Source organism: Heloderma suspectum, chromosome 2 (genome assembly GCF_057233095.1).
Source record: "Heloderma suspectum isolate Gila_16-S chromosome 2, 16-S_ref, whole genome shotgun sequence".
NCBI classification, from domain to species: domain Eukaryota; kingdom Metazoa; phylum Chordata; class Lepidosauria; order Squamata; family Helodermatidae; genus Heloderma; species Heloderma suspectum.
The window spans coordinates 169114871-169132383 of NC_139459.1; the positions used below are offsets into that span (position 1 = coordinate 169114871).

The 17513-nt window shown below is 47.9% G+C and overlaps 1 protein-coding gene across 1 annotated transcript in view; it reads right to left on the reverse strand.

Annotated features, from left to right (window-relative positions):
* The window catches only part of ICAM5 (intercellular adhesion molecule 5), a 32878-nt gene extending 19150 nt beyond the window's left edge, over nt 1-13728 (reverse strand). Inside the window, exons 1-5 of the mRNA XM_084835889.1 lie at nt 13603-13728; nt 8935-9207; nt 8000-8317; nt 4110-4388; nt 1486-1764 (exon numbers count right to left, since the gene is read on the reverse strand). Of these exons, the coding sequence (XP_084692015.1) occupies nt 1486-1764; nt 4110-4388; nt 8000-8317; nt 8935-9207; nt 13603-13669 (1216 nt within the window). The 5' untranslated portion in view covers nt 13670-13728. The remainder of the gene's footprint in view (nt 1-1485; nt 1765-4109; nt 4389-7999; nt 8318-8934; nt 9208-13602) is intronic.
* Between the last annotated feature and the right edge of the window lie 3785 nt (nt 13729-17513).

A 17513-nucleotide genomic window follows, 5' to 3' on the forward strand; every position in this document is an offset into this window, starting at 1 on the left:
AGGAGGAGGGTTTACCACCCACCACCTGTGCACCCTCTTTTCTCTAAAAATTGGATTCCCCCCTCACACACGCTATGCTTGGTTGGGCCATGTAGTGTGACCCTTAGTTATTTCAGCTTCCACAGAAACAACCCCCATGCCTCAACTCCACGGTCCCACCCACGAGATTCCCTCCGACTTTGCTCCCTTTCCCCATGACACAAGCTAAACCCAGGAGCCCCCGCTCCTCCCATCCTCTTCTCTTCTCTGGCCCTTCTTTAATCACCAGGACGAATTCCAGGAGTCCTTGACAAGCTGCAGCGTTTAATCACATTTCTTGGTTCTTTCTTCCTGACAGACAGCAAGCTGCAAATGGGTTAGTCTGGCTCCTTCTCTCCCGCTGGCTGTTAAATTCGGCTGACACTGTATTATATGTGAAGTGGCTGTGGCAGGCATGAGCGTGGCTGGCCTTGCTAGGTTTTTGTTTTCAAGGCAAGCTGCAAGGACTGCTGACAAAGCAAGTGGGGGGGGCCTTACAGGTGTGGCAAGGGGACAAGAGCTTGCATACTGCTGGAGCCTCAGAGGAACAGGCAACCCCACCGCCACCCACCGCTGCATTTTGAACTGGCAGATTCCCAGGAGGGAAGAGCCTGAATGTGGAGATCAGGGGTGTCGAACCTCTTTCAGCACAAGGGTCAAATTCAATTTCAGAGAAGCTCTCAGGGGCCGCGTTCCAGGTGTTGGTGGGGTTGAAGGCAAAGGGGGTGGAGCCAAAGGCAAAGGGGCAGGGCCAACATATAAAAAAGGCAAAGGGGGTGGAGCCAAAGGAAAAGGGGCAGGGCCAACATATAAAAAATACCAGCATACTGTAGCTTAAAAGTCTTATTGCCAGTAACTAAGAATGGGAGGAGGGGAAACGGACTGCACAAAACCTGGGAAACCACCAAATGCTCAGTGGTTGGGGGAAAGGGACACCGTTATTTTTACTTTTTACTTTTGTAAACTTTTACTTTTGTAAACCACCAGAGCTTCGGCTAGGGGGCAGTATAGAAATGCAATAAATCATCATCATCATATTTGGGGAACTCTGGAGGGCTGGATTGGGACCCCAGGAAGGCCAGATGTAGACTCTCAAACAGAAGTAGAATGAGCTATGTTCGACAGGTAAATGTATACAAAGTTGCCCAATTTGCACAATAAACACAGGTTGCACAATTCAGCAGTTTTGGGGAGAGAATTTAGGCCACCTTGGTGTAGCATTCTGGTGTATCACACCATACCATTCACGGCCTTTTAATGTTATTACAAAAATTAAAATGCGATGCATCTTGGGAATGCATCCCAGAATGGTCCTTTGCTCGCTGTCAGATGGGTTGAAAAGAGAATACCTCACTCCTTGAAGGATGTGGGTTTATGGAGATGCCACTGAACATCATATAATGCACACATTTTTAATGTAAAGGTAACAAACCAAACGGTATTTCTGAAGGGAAGTTCTGTACTCACAGAAGACAGTAAGATTGGCATATGTGCGTTTAATTATCATGTCTCTGCCAATTGCCAGTTCCACTTCACATACAAATTCCCTCCCATCATCTTCCTCCTGAGCTATCAAGGTGAACTGCAGAGGGAGCTGATCACCAGATGCCAAGGTCCTTCCAGAAGCATTTTTGATCTGAAGAGAAATGCTGGGTGGCTGAATAGCTGGAGAATTGCATATAATGACCACAGGATTGTTTACGAGGGTCTGAGATGGGTGGATCTCCAGGGAAGGCTCAGGGAAACCTGCAATTAGCATGAAGAAGAATGTCATTCCTATAACTGCTCAGGAAATGGTATCTAGTGCCAGCTGTTAATGACTTTAAATGCCAGTCCTTTTCTGAGAAGTCTATGGGAATCAGGGCATTCTAAAAAAGAAGGCATTAGGGCTAAACAAGATGTGGTGGTTAAACATGTGACTGCCACTAAAAAGCAGCTGCCATGTGGCTTAATTTTCTTCTCCCCCTGCATAACAACCAATAGAACTTACCTCAGGTTGTAATGTTGTGACATTTATTGATATAGGGTGGGCTAGAAATATTTTAATAAATACATTAATTAAATGCTGCATTTCCCAACCCCATTTCACATCACTGACTGCCAATGGTGGGAAGCAGGAGCATAAGAAATCTTGGGGCATCCTAAAATGAGGTATATTCTGCTAGAAGCTATGGAGGAGAAGGGGGACACTTGACGTGTGGTGTTTGTTTGGGGCATCAGCCATCCACACATTTACCTTAAAAGCCTAATTCGTTGTAGGGTCTGGGACCAGGAATTCTTGCTGTTGCCCTGTTCTAGGAGAAAAGCTAATGTTTAAAAGAACAGACTGGCACTAGGGATCATGGACACACTCGAGGGTCTGTTGTTAATCAAAAATAAGCAAGGATGCACAGGGATCCACAGTGCTAACTTGGGAGATGTTTGAGGGTGTGTTTTTTACCTTTTCTTTGAACAGCAGATTCTCTTATGCTTCTTCACAAACTGCATTTGTGATCACTCCCCAGCCTCAGTTTCAAAAGTGGTTTGTTATGAGGCATGAGGGAAGGGCTGCTTGAGAAACAGAAAAACGCACACATACATACACCCTTGGGTGTGTGGGGAATAGCTGCACAGTGCTTTGGATGCTAGCCCAGTGGCTTCTAATGAGGCAGAACGCTGGTCTACCTAGAGCAGTACTAGCTGTTCTAACTGGCCGCAGTTTCCCAGGCAGGCCAAGGTCTTTTCCTCCTCTAACAGTAGGAGAGTAGGAAGAAGCTTTTAATGGTATCATCTACATGTCAGCAGCACTCACATCCACACTGAGTCTCGAACTGGTGACCGGGGGGATAGCGGTGGTTCTGGGGGGTGGGGGGAGAGAGATGGGGTTCATTCAGCCTGTGTGCTGCCACCCAGCTGTGGAGGAAGGAACTGCAGGGAGACCAGCCCCAGCCAGTTAAGAAAGCCCCCTTGCACCAGTAGGCCAGAGAGAGTCAAGTGATACCCCCGAGCCCCTATGAAAACTCCTGCGTCAGGCTTGCTTGCTATTCTGAGCAACTAGGAGAGTCGGTGTTGTTGATACAGACAGTGTTCACTTCCTCCCCTCGGCCTTTGCCGGGGTGGGGCGGGCATCCAGGGCCCCACTCAGTAGCATGAGTAAGAGGGCCCCCAAATTCAGCACGGCTGGCTGCCTTGCCACATTTTGATGTGAAGTAACGCACAGTATATTCTAAAGAGCTGGGGCCCCCGTAAGTCCATTTGCAGTAATACACATTACCATCTGCCACACTGGAGGCCTTCGAGACGAGGCTGGACAGCCATCTGTCAGGGATGCTCTGACTTGGATTCCTGCATTGAGCAGGGGGTTGGACTCGATGGCCTCGTGGGCCCCTTCCAACCCTACTATTCTATGATTCTATGATTCTATGATCTATACAGCCCTCTACCCATCCATCACCACCACCACCACAAGACAATTAAGTTCAGAGTCTAAAATTACCTAACTGTACCGCTGCCTTTGCCTCACTTTGCTCTCCACTGCAAAGGAACCAGTATATGAGACACATGATAGTAAACACAAGGTTATCCTCACTTGTTGTCCACACTGTACACTTACAAATGGCATGTATGGATTGGCCATCTCTCTCCCATCCATTCTTATACAGTGAAGCCCACTGGTGACTGAGCTTTCTACATGAGGCTGTTAATCTCTATATCTACTTTTGGTTTCGTTGCAGGATATAGATTCAAAGTCTACACAAAGAGTAGCCTTTCCTGCTTTTTTTGCAACATAGCCTCTAGGTGGAACTGTGCTATAGCAGAATAGCTCAAATACACATGGAGAAACAGCGCTCTCAGATATAATACCCCATTTTCTCTGTTCTAAACAAAACCGGGAAAGTGCTCTGAAAAACAGAAGCGAAACTGGAGGATCATGACATCTAAAGAGCCTGCAAAGAAACATAAGGAATCGCAAGCACACAGTAAATGCCTCATGTAGAAAAGCTCTATATTGTGCTTCCAATTATCATTCCCTCTCACAGAAGAAACGATTCTAACACAAGGTCACTTTTGATATGAACCATCGTTCTCTGGAAATCTGAGCAGCCACTCACTGTAAACATGCACTGTCTCCACCGCAGATTTGGTCACTGGTCCCAGGGACACTGTGCAGCTCAGCGTATGGTTTCCTGCTCTCAAAGGGGAGGCCTGAGTCTGGGCTCTTGCTGTAGTGCCCAACACAATGATGCTGGCATTCAGTCTCTCCTCTGCGAAGGTCAGGTCAAACTGGGCCTCCTCAGCTGGGAAACACCTGACTACATCACACTGCACGGTCATGTTGGTGTTAGCTTCTATGTAGCGCAAGGCATGGAGCTGGGGACCCACCGGGAAGTCTGGAAAGGAGAAACCATGCCATTGATGGACCAGGACTCATGTCCAAGTGCAGAGGCGCTCGAACTATTTCTCTGCCAACCAAACCTCTGCAGATTCATGCTTTTTGTTAGCAGCCCCCAACCACGTTGAAGCCAGAGGAGGAGAATCCACTCTATGTACACCCCTCTTCAGAGCTTTATCATCATCGTCATCTAATGAAACAAATTCAGCCAGTCCCTGCACTTCCATTTCTCTACTAACGCCATTAGCAATACTCCTATATTTTTATCCAGGATTGGCATATATTTTGCTGACTAAAAAGGAAAAGTACATCCCCCTCCCCTCCCCACCAGTTAAGGTGATTAGTACCCAAGGCTGGTCAAGTTATTTCGGCACCCTGGGCCGGAAATTCCACAAGTGCTTCTTCTCCCTCCTCGGCAGTAAAAATACAATAACTTAAATAACTAATGAATTTGCTGCTCCTGAGTCGGCCAGTTCGCTCTGCCTAATGGTAGGGCCGGCCCTGTTCAAACCTAGTTCTCTCTAGCCCTTTCCAAACAACATATGAATGTGTGGAAATAGGCCATGACTGCGCATGCTCAATCTTCCAGTGTTCATCATGAGGTCTGAAAGAGCCCCTGCTGTCCAGTCCTTTAAGGTCTCACGGTTGCTCTTTATGCACTTCAAGGGCACCCTAAGCAGGGGACCAGCCGTAGCAGTGGCATGCTGGCTTTCACTGAGGAAGCCCCTTGATAAGCTTCGAAGGAACCCCTTGAGAATCACTGCTGTGACGAGAGAGAAGTCATGCCTTCTTGCCCCAATCCAGCGAAGGGATCTGCGCCCACAGAACGGTCTTCCATACATGGTTCCCCTTCTTTGGATTGGGAACAGCAAGTGTAAATTGCACGCCCATCCAAGAGCGTATGCCGTCCACCCACGCGGCACAGCTTTCAATGGGATGCATATTTGTGAGTGTGCATCCCCATTCACATTCCGGTGCAAGCAGTCACGTGATGGAGCAGTGTGTGAAGGCTTTTGCAACATAACACATCCATTCATTGTTTTGCTCTTCTCACTGTTTTCTTTGTTCTTCTCAACTGATATTCTTGTAGGATTTGATTTATTTATTTTTTAAAAAAAAATATTTTTTAAAATTTTTTTTAAAAAATTTAAATAAATTTATTCCTGAAAGTTGCCTGGAGCTTTTTAGGAAAGGTGACAAAAGTAGTAAATAAATAATATTTGCAGGGTACAATGTCTTCTGTGTGTGTGTGTGTGAGCACACTGCAAAGTAACCCCTCAAAGAAAGCTTCCTGCGTTTCCGCCATCCATTAAGCCCCTTTTCAGTATGTTCCAAACGCCCAGGTGAGGTTGGGGGCAGCTTGTCTCTGGGCACCAGAACAAAGGCTGTGAGTCAACCAGCCATCACAGCTTCATTAAAGCACCAAGCTCAGAGGCAAAAAGAAGAAGAAAAAAGATTGAGGGGAATAGGCAGTGTCTTTGTCACAGAGTTATTAATAGACTCTCACTAACAGGATTAGAATAATGACATATTCCCTGCATGCCCACCGGCAATAGAACACCTTTCCTGGACATGGAACTGGGAATTGGGGGGATGAGAAGAAAAAACAAGGGCCAGAGATCCTTTTTTTGTAGTAAGGATAAGGTCCTTGGTAACCTGGCTCACAACAATGGCCTTCAAACCCAGCATCCTGCCCTGAATTATAATTGCTCAGAGGACATGTCCGAAAAGCTATGAGATGAAAGGAGGCAAATGGGAATTCTTAAGTGGTCCAGCTTCTTGAATCCACTTCCAGCTCCAGAAACTAACTTGATTATATCATTAGTTCTAAAAAGGCCTTAAGGGTGGAATCTTATGCATGTTTAGACAGAAAAAAATTCTACAACTCCTAGCATTCCCCAGCCAGCCACACTGGGAGTTGTAGGGCTTTTTTATGTCTAAACATGCACAAGATTGCACCCTAAGCATCTTTAAAGCAGAGGTGGGCAGCCTGTGCGGTCCTAGGGCTACATGTGGCCCTCAGCCTAATTTCAAAAGTCCCCTGCAAGCAATCAGTTCAGGCTTCTAGCACAAGCGATATGTCCTTCTTCTGGCGGCCCACTGGGTGTGGGAGAGGGAGAGGCAGAGAGAGAAAAGGGGGTGGCAGAAAGAGAAAGAAAAGAGGAGTCCCATCCACTTGCACTCCACTTATCTGACCCTCTTTGCTTTCTAATGGCCCCTTTTCTGCCTACACTAGTGAAGCCATTCAGGAGGACTGCAGTGGACGCACGGATTCCTGTGTGCCGCACAGACGTGGGAGACTTTCATTATAGAAAATATTCTGTAGCTCTAGGGCAACTTGCATTTTAAATGTACCTTCCCAGTGGGTCATTTTCCTTCCAAGGGGAATAATTGCCCCTCTTTAATCCCTAGGATACACTTTTTAAAAATCCCTAATCAACTGGCCTCCTTTCTGGTCATTCTCCTTAAGCCTTCACTCCTCCTGGTCATTCTCCTAACCCGGCCCTCTTCTGCCTTCTCCGCGTTTTCCCATCTCCGCTGCTTCCTTGGCTTGAGACTGGAGCAGGTCCCTCCCCCTGCCATTGAATTCCCTCTGCACCTCATATAGGAAATCCAAATTAAAGTCAGATTCACTGAGAACTCTGAGGAACAATGGGGGGATTGATACTCGCTAGTGCCTACTCCCGGTTTGATCCCAGAGGCCAGGGTTTTGAGGGCCCTTGGCCAAGTCACCCTCAATAGGCCCGCCTCTCTCAGTCAGCCTACCTGCTCACACCATTGTCACCAGCTGTTATTGTGCTCCTCCTTTCTCATCTCATTGCTTGCTTGACTGAGAGCCAAGGAGCTGCGCCAGGCTGAGAGCCAGGGAGCAAGGAGGCCGGGGCATCTCCTGCTCCTGCTTCTCACCACCACCACTGTAGTCCAGACCAGAGCAAGAGGCCGGTGAACAAGCAGGTTGCAAAGGTGAAGCTCTTGTCAGTGGGCCCCTGCTGGAGTGTGGGCCCTCAGCAGGTACCCGACCATTCCTACCCTTGATGCTGGCTCTGGTATGTGGAGTGTTTTAATACAAGGGTGGGCAGAAGGTAGATCTGGATCTACTGGAAGATCTCTGGGTGATTTGCAGTAGATTGGCAAGGATTCCTGACCTTCCAAGTGTTTAATAATAACAGCAACAAAATGAATTGCCTCCCACCCTAAATTATACTGATGAAATGAAGAAATAAAGCTTGCCATAATTAGGGATGGACTTTTCTGTGGAAGAAGCTGTGAGCTGTGTTCAGCTCTGGTACTCAAAACGAATTCCTGGGCTCAGAATTGGAAGTGCATGACTTTTACACCAGGCTCCAGTTGTTGGATCTCAGGGTTCTAGTAAAAAAACAAACTAGATCCCACAAGCCTGAAGTCTGCCCACCCGTTTTAATGTATGTTAGTCTCTTGTCTAAAAACAAAAAATACTTCTGCTGGTTCATTCTTCAGCTTCTGAACTATTTTCTTTCTCATTATACAGTTATGCAAGTAATTTATGTTCAGTGGAAAAAATAATTTATTAATTTCTGTTCCTAAGAGAAGAGAAAAAGGAATATACAAAATTATAACCGGCTAACTCACCAAAAACTTTTAGGACCTTGCTGAGGGATGCCTTTTCAAGGAGCTGTCCTTGCGGCCTCAAATCCAGAGCCGCATGGCAGGTGACTTCCTCCCTGTGGTCTTCCTGCTGAGCAGTTATGGTGTAGGTGACCACAACATCACTGGCTTCAGGTGCACTGCGATTCTGAAATGTCTCCTCGTGCAGTTTCTCCTTTCCTTTACGCAAAGTCACGGTGAGGTTCCGGATGGGGGCAACGCTGGCAACCCGGCATGTCAAGTTATACATCTTGCCCACCTCCATCAGGGGCACCGGATCCCAAGTTACCTGCTCTGGAATCTCTGGAACAAGACATAGACGCACCTTGGTGTGGAATTCCACATGGAGGTGGAAGCTGCTGTAGAAATCCCACAGGGGGGAAAGGGTCAAATCTTTCTAGACCAGGGGTGCAGAACCTCAGGCTCAGGGGCCAAATCCAGCCCTCCAAGGTTCCCCAGAAGGCCACACCCTCTTTCCCTGGCCACATCCCCTTTGTCCCAACCACCAATCGTTTGGTGGCTTCCTGGCTTTTTTGCAGGCTTCACACACACACACACACACACACACACACACCATTATAAATGGTTGAGATGCCTCTCCTAAGGCTTATTTACTGGCAGTAAGAGTTTTAAGCTAAAATATACTGGTGGTGTGTTTTTTTTTTAATTTTGGGTCCGCCCTTTTTGCCTTTGGCATCACCCATTCTGCCTTCAGCCCCACCCACCACTGTAATGAGGCCCCCCAAGAGCATTTCCGAAATGGAAACTGCCAGGAACCTCAACTTGGGGAATGCTGGGAGTTGTAGTCCCATACATCTGTGGGGCACCAGCTTGGGGAAGGCTGCGCCGACCTCCTCGGAGGAACCAAAAGATACAAATGCAATGGATAAATAACAAATGGTTGCTTCATAGCCACTTACGATACACCACGATGTTTGCACGAACAGATTTATGTTCCCCATAACAGCTGAAGGAGCACTCCGTTGCAGATGCCCACTCCGTGATGTTCACAAGCTGGAAGGATGCCCAGCCGGTCCCATTGTCTCTCCCCTCCTTGATCAGCGACGTCTCCACGCCTCCCCTGGCATCTGCCTCCCGGCAGCTGGTGCTGCAATTCAGCCAGAGAGACCCTCCATGCTCCACCACAGGGTTTTCCGGCCAAGCGGTCACATCAAACCCGTGCTGCTCAGCTCCTGAAACAGGGCATCCACAAGCATTTCGCCAATTGGCAAACCAAAAGGAAACGGGTCACACAGAGGATCACAGGGTTCTGAATCCAGAGTCAAAGAGGATGTAACATCCAGGGCTGCGGCAGTCTTAGAAATCCAGCCCAGTCCCTTCATAGCACTTTAGAAACACCACGGTGGTGGCCATGGTGCTGAAAGAACTAAAAGGACAAGGGCCTTCTCTCACCGAAGCTGCAGTCTTAGACTCACTAAAACAGCCTCCTCTAGCTTGGAGCCCTCCAGATGTTTTGGACTTTGACTCTGACCAGACTGGCCAATGGTCAGGAATGCTGGGAGTTGTAGTCCAAAAGATCTGGAAGGCATCCGATCCAAGAATGCTCTACTAGGGAGTAAATGCCATTGGACACACCTGGACTTCCTCCAGAGTAAATATGTTCAGGATTGTACTGTGACACAGGGAACCTGTGCCCGAAGGACTGCGGCACCGCAGGCCACAGGTGCTGCTCACGTAGTGGAATGCTCATCCACGCAAAAAAAGTCTCTTTACATAGAAGACTGGCAGACGGGGAGAAGGGTTCTCCCCTAGCCTTCTCCCTCACATGCTAGTTTTCTATAGGCAGGGGATTTGGTGCATGGAAGCTCACTCCAGTATACAAGTGCGCAGAAGTGCTTTTCACCATCCCAGTGAGAACCAGGCCTCGGTTTCACACCGTCCACAATATGGGGGTTACAGTGCTGACCGACGCGGCAGGCTGCAGGCAGGGGCGGTGTGTATTCTGCACTAATAAGAAAAGTTGAATTCTGTGACCTACATAAATGATGCAGTCGAAGCCTGGTTTTTTCTATTGTGCATAATTTCTGGGCTGTGTGTGCGTGCGCACAACTTTTAGTAATTTTGAGAGCAGTATACGTGCTGTATTTGGAGATGGTATACACTGTGGTGGAGCAGGAGCTCCAGTACATACAAAGATGCAAAACATCAGCGTGTATGATGCATTAATTCGTAAGGGCGATCAAATAAAAATGCTTATATATCTGTATAAAGGTATCAATATCAGCTTCTGTGAACCGCCCAGAGAGCTTCGGCTATTGGGCGGTATAAAAATGAAATGAAATGAAATAAATAAATATCAGTCGCGACATTCCACACAGGAGCCCTCTTCTGGGGACTGCTTTGAGGGGGCCATAGCTCAGGGTATGAGCAGCTGCTCTGCATGCAGAAGGTCCCAGGTTCAAACCCTGCCATCTCCAGGCAGGGGTGCGAAAGACTTCTGCCTGAAACTCTGGAGAGCCGCTGCAGCCAATTAGTGTAGCCAGTCTTAAGGTGGAGGCCCCAGTGGTCTGAATCGTATAAGGCGTGTTCCTCTCTTCTTGCAGTGCTTCCAGACGGTGGTCTCCTGGTGCTAACAATCAAAAGGGATTGTGCAGCTATTCTGTCTTTTCCTCCTTAATGTTCCATTTTTTTACGAAAAGAAAAAAGATGGAGGAACTGGTGGGAAGCACAAGAGGGTCACAGGTGGTCAATGAGCTTGCTGGGACCCCTCGTAAAATTGCATGAATGAGGCAGGGCGGTTGCATAAGAAAAGCTTAATCTGGAATCAGCCCTAAACTAGAGATCAAGGCAGTGGCGGCTGGTGCTCATTGGGGCTGGTGGGGTGGAGGGTAGGGCAGATATGCTGCACTCTGCTGAGATTGTCAGAGGAGGGGGGATGTCTCTGCCACAAGTGGGTGGGGGAAAGGCAGAGAGTCGCAGTCCCATTCCCCCCAAATGTGGAGCTGCCTCTGGACCAAGGAATGCAAAAAGCTTCAGTGGCTTAATTCTTGTGTGTCTGCACTGGAGCAAGAGCAGGAGAAATAGGATCTGGGCATCTGTTCCTTTCCCTCCCCTGGCAATTTCTTGCTCCATCACCTCTCCACCATTCCTGTGCCCATCACTCAGTTTAATTAACACTTAGCTAGACTTCTGATCCTCTCCCAGAGCTGGAAAGAAGCTGGTAGGAACTAAGTCCCCTTCCCTCAATACTAAGGACAGGACCTTTTTTAACACTAAAACGTCTGAAGAGCATCTTCTGTTTGGTGGCAATGAAGTGTGTGTATGTGTGTGTAAGAGAGAGAGAGAGAGAGAGAGAATCAATAGCATTAGAGAATCCATGGGTGAAGCAGAGTGACCAGATGCAAAGGAGAGGAGCAGGGTTCCTGTCCCTTTCATTATTTCCATCCCCTGTGACACAGACTCATAGAGTTGGGAGGAACCTCAAAGGTCCTCCAGTCCAACCCCCTGCCAATGCAGGAAATTTGCTGCCTGCTACAGCATCGCTAATAGATGGCCATCTGCTTAAAAACCTCTAATGAAGCAGAGTTCACCAGCCTCTGAGGCAGTCAGTGCCACAGCTTGTGCCATCAGGAAGGTCTTCCTAATGCTTAGTTGGAAACCTTTTCCATAGGTTGGTTTCTACCCTGAGGCATGGCTGGCTGGGGCATGCTGGGAGTTGTAGTCCAACACATCTGGAGGGCACCAGGTTGGGGAAAGCTGCTCTAGAGCAACAGAAAACAAATTTGCTCCATCATCTATGTGACAACCCTTCAAATATCTGAAGATGGCCATCATACATCACCTCTTAATCATCGCTCTCTCTCCTGACTAAACATACCTGACTCCTTCAACATTTCCTCATAGGACTTCCTCTCCAGGTCCTTCACCATCTTTGTTGCCCTCCTCTGGGCATGTGCCAGTTTGTTGATCTCATTCTTATGTGGTGCCCAGAACTGGACAGAGTACTCCAGGTGTGCTGCTGAAATCCCCTTTTCTGCACAATTATGGGAGGTGCAGGAACCTCGTCTTCCACTTTACACTTAGGTTGCTCCAGATAAAGAATATAAAGGGTGGTGGGGAGCTTTGAATTAAGGAAGAGTTTCTACGCTGGAAGGGCGAGGGCTTGCATGAGTGGAGCAAAAGGAGCAGAAGTAGTTAGCAAGGCATTTTGGCTGCTTAGATAGAGATGGGGCAGCGTAAATAGAAGGGAAACAGGAAATGAAAAGATAGATCCCTGCCCCGAGGCACTTACAGTCTAATCTTTGACACAAGGGAGGCAATAAAGGGTGGGAAGGAAGATGGAGGTGTGGGGAGACAGGTGAAGAATAGGTGTTCTATTCAGCTGCATGGATTAAAACTATGGGATTGTGCTGGAGGGATGCATAGATATGTGTTGGATGATCAGATGCAAAAGAAGGACAAGGCTCCTGTACCTGTAATAGCTGTGCATAAAAGAGCGTTTCCACCCTCCAGTATGACAAGCTGCCACCTGTCAAAATCCCCTCTTCTATGCCTCACAGTGGAGAAGCCCTGCTGTTCTCCTTTGTAGCTAAGTGATCAGGCTAGCTGTGTGAATGAATGCAACAAGAGGGAGATACTTTAAAATGTTGCAAGTTGCCTGAGCTTGCAGGATAAGGCAAGAGTGTCCATTTGAATACCCCGCAGGCCCCAATCTCCCTCCCAGCATTTGGATCCGGGTCAGAACCCAGATCCCTGGCTTTCATCCCTGCCCTTCTCTCTAGCCCAGCAGACACAGCTTGAGCTGAGGCAGGGCTGGATGCTGGACAATGTCAAGATAGTGTCATTGACCGTGTGCAGAGGGACTTTCTTGTATTGCTAAGTAACCACAAACTCCCCACATACACACACACACATGTGGCATGAATAGGAAATATTTCTTCTAACAATCCAGATGGTCTTCAGCTCCAGTACCTCTTGTTTTAGAAATTAAGCAGCGCCATTAGACCTTGGAAGGAACTCCATTCTTAGAGCCAGGGAGAAAAACCCAGGGCATCCCAAGTTCCCAGCCATCCAAACCCCATGCCTTCATCCCAGACATAGCTTGGAAGAGAACCCCAGAGGAGTCCACCAAGATACGCACGCACACACACACCCATGCAGTGCTCGGACCCTCCGTTCTCTGTGTAAGAGCGTGGAATAAAAGCTCACTGCTACGATATAAACAATAAAAAATGTACCAAAAGAACGAGTCTCCCTCTTCCCCTTTCCAAACCCAAAGGGGTGAAAGGAAACACAGAGCATGGACGAGAACTAGGGGCTGGGAGATTTCCCTAGGAGAACGACAAGCTGTCTGGTTCAGACACGTGCGGATTCCCTGCAAGATCTAGGCAGTGATGCCTGCACAGTCCAGAGGAATCACACACACATGCACACGGATGGAGAATGCCCCCCTTGTTCTGATCTCACACAGGCCAGGCGAATTCTTCCAGCTGCATCCATCTAGCAAAGACAAGCAAAGACAGGCTCCCCTCCCCCGGCTTTTGTCACCAGATCGTCCCAAAAGCCCGTCGCCACCGGCTGGGGTGGGGTGGTGGAAAGCATCCGTGCGTGGACCACTGGACACTTACCGGCCAGCAGGAGCATCAGGAGCAGGGAGCAGCAGGGGAAAGGGTGCCAAAGCCTCTCGAGCTTCATGGCTAAGGAAGCAAAGCTGAGCTGGAGAGAGAGGGAGAGAGGAAGGGGTGGGGGGAGGAGAGATTAGCGAGAGAGTGGAGGGAGGGGAAATAGGGCTCCCGATTGGTTTAGCGTTGGTAACTTGGTATCTAAGGAAGAGGAAGAAGCAGAGGCGGCACAGAAAGCTCAGCTGCAGCAGGAGTCCAACTGTTTTCAGGGGCAGAAGCTGTGGGTGGGTGTTTTTCTTCCCACTCCCCAATAACTCATAAGGGACGGAGAGCCAGCTCTGTAGCGTCAGCGGAATGGTCCATCCATTCCTGCATCCCGTTTCCAATACCGTGGTCGGAATGGATGCAGGAGCTCAGCAGAGCAGGAGTCCCGAGGAAGCCTTGCCCTACCGAGGAGCAAAGTGCAGGACTTGGATCGCTCCATGCACATCATAGCAGGAATGGGGTCACCTGAATAATGGGATGCAAACCTAGCTTGCTGGTCTGGAAGTCTTCCAAATGTGGGTTGCGAACGGCACAGTGTACAAAAGTGTGGCTTGTTGGGACCATGATGGAAGAGTCAGACAACCAACTTGTTTGCACACGCATGATTTATTTTTATTTATTTATTTATTTATTTATTTATTTCATTTCTATACCGCCCAATAGCCGAAGCTCTCTGGGCGGTTCACAAAAACTAAAACCAAACAACACACAATAAAATAGCATGATGCTATTGAGGCAGAGGGGAAAGTGGCTGTGTACAGTTCTCACATGAATTGGCTTTGAACTTCCCTTGGTCAACCTGCCCCCCCCCCAATCCTTAGCCCACACCCCCCAGTCACTTCTCCCTGCATTTGTAGCGCGTGTTGAAGTTGTAAACTCTGTGGGGCAGAAATCTGTCTTTTCCCCTTAAGTTATTCTGTCAAGTACCATGTGCATTGAGGTGATATCGTCATCATTATTACATGCTTCTCTAAGACTAGCACTGCCCTGCTTGTTTTCCTACTTGCTTTCTACCTGCTCTACCTGTATATTTGTAAAGGTACACAGCAGTGCCAGAATGCAAATTTCACTGAGGCTTGTGCAGGAGAACTTGCTATGAATTGTGCCCCATGATACTTAGTGGAATGCAGATGGTAGCAGTGAAAGTTGTCATTTATATTTTCCACCCTCACTTCACCCTTCAAAACATCTCAAGCCAGACCTGGCTGTTGTATTGGCAGAACATGCCCCAATAGCACACTGTGAGAATCTGGTTAGTCCAAGATGTCTGTCACAAAGCTGCATCAGAAAGGAAACTTACAAGGATGATATGGTAGAGAGCCAAAGAACTATATCATTTCCATCATTCAAAAATCTTGATGTGGGAAAATAGAACGAAACAAATATATAGGGTGTTGCGGGCTGAGATGGGAGTTTCAAATCCAAGGACAAGAAGCTCCAGAATGTCATGCAGAAAACGCCAGGGAGGCCCTACTAAGACAAAAACAAGTGTGGGTGACATAATTGTAGTGACAGATGGCTCATCCCCTGTTTAGGTATGAAAACAAGGAGCCATATTGGACTCTGGATGCCTTACAGAGAATCTGGTCCTGTGGGTGTGCTTATGAGCCTTGCCAGCTCCCGGAGAGGATACCTTGGCAAGGCTTCTTGTTCGAAGGATGCTCCAGGGACAAAAGCAGAGCTGCCTGGATTAATTTTGTTTTCCTGACTTGCCTCTCAGCAATAGCCACAAGGCAAACTGTAGAAGAACCCCAAATTCTGAGCCTAGGGCCCCTTCCCTGGCTCTGTAATACAAACTGGGCTGCTGCTAGAAGACACATCAAGCTGCTCTCCCGCTCTGGCCTGGCCCTGCTCTAATGCATGTTATTCCTTGGCACTCCCATCCTGAGCCAGACCTTTCTTCAAGTCATGGTACCTTCCCTTCCTCCTCTGTGGAAGAGCCAGTGTGGTGCAATGTTTAGAGTGTTGGACTGGGACTTGAGAGACCCGGGTTCTAGCCCCCACTTGGCTGTGATGTTCACTGGGTGACTTTGGGCCAGCCACTGACTCTCCGTCTAACCTACCTCACAGGGTTGTTGTGAGGATAAAATGGAGAGGAGGAGGAGCATGTAAGTTGTCTTGGGCTCCTAGGAGGAAAGGTGGGAATTGGGATATAACCACCATATCTGACTCTTATCTGCTTGCCTGGTGCAAGGTGTTGGGACTTTTAGCTGCCAAGTAAAAATAATTCTGTTCTTCTCCTCGGCTTTTAATTGGCTTCTCGTGGCTTTGTGGTGTTAAACGGCTTCTGGGGATTCAGCCACTGTTGGGAAATATTATTGTTTTATTTGTCTTAATTGTTCTTTTGTAATTGGTTTTAAAATATGTTTTCCACCACCTTGGCAATTTTATGTTGAAAGACATGGCAAAATATTTTAAACAAACAGATAAACGTGTGCTGCCCCCTTCCATTGCATTAGTGCATCCATCCTCCCTCTTCAAGCTATGTACTGACTGACATGCCTACACACAGCAAAAAAAAAAAGGGGGGGAGGCTGTATTCCAAAGAGCGTAGGCTGCAATTCTAAACACAGTTACTGTGGAGTAAACTCCATCAAACTCAGTGGGACTTACATCTGAGTAAACATGCAAAGGTGTTTGCTGTGATACTGATTGGAGACAAGTGGCTGCAAGGATAGTTCCCAGCAGCAGCAGGAGGCTGTGTGTGTGTGTGTGGTGGTGGTGAGGAGGCAGGAATAATAATAGTCTGGTCATATGTGGGTGGTTTGAGCACACAATTGATGGCTCCAGATGGTTCTAAAGAGATTACTTTGGGACTGCGTGCAGGCTTGGCATTTCAAATTTTAGTGGAGCGGGAGCCCAAAGCCCCCACTCAACCCCCCCACCCAACACGCCGCACACACAGTGGCCCTGTTTTATTGTGGGAATATCTGTTTCAGACAAATAGGAATTTGGTGACGTTCTCAAACTGAATTGTATTGTTATTTTGGCAGAATTGGAATTGGAAGAAGATGATGAGGTCTGGGCCCCTGTACAATTCTGTGAATGAGGCAATGTGATGGCACAAGAAAAGCCTCATCCAGAAACTCCCCAAGTTTCATACTCTGTAGAACTATTCTACCTCCAGCGATATCCCCCACCCCCATATAAAGAAATAGTCATTTTTGCTGTGCTTTCAAATTCCCAGTAAGTGCCAGCATTCTTTGAAGGGATATGTGTGCAGAATCCACAGCCGTTGGGTCAGACATGGGCAGAGCCGGCCCTACCATTAGGCAGATGCTGGAGGCAGGAAGCAATGGGCAGGTGTAGGAGAACAGAGCTCTGTGTACCATGTTACCCCCTAAGCCAGCTTGCTGCCCTCTAGTGCAGTGGAGGATGCTATTCCACTTACCGTGTTTAAGTAAGGTTCAGTTGCCAATTCTGTTAGCTTTTGCACATGGAATGGGAGGAGACACCATTTTGTCCATCACCTCTGGCAGCAAAATGTCTTCAGTTGGCCCTGGACCTAGGAATTGCTCATGTGCAACACTCATCATTTGTTTGCACACATGGCTCCACATCCAGCAAGGAATTCATCATAGGCATACTACATCCCTAGCTAGAACACTGTGAATGTATTTTAAGGCTGTAATTGTATGTGCTCACCTTGGAGTAAGTCTCATTGACATCTATGTAAGCGTGTACTGCAACAGCACATGCTGTGATCTGCTTTTTTTCTTTTTAAATAAACCCTCAGTAACTTTAGCAGTGAACCCTCCATAACTGTTCAGCAGCAGGAGTGAGACTGGTGGGATGAAGGAAGGAAAGAGAAGAAAGCTGAGAAACAAATCAGTACTGAGAGTGGAAGGGAAGTGGCAAAGAGGGGTGGCAGC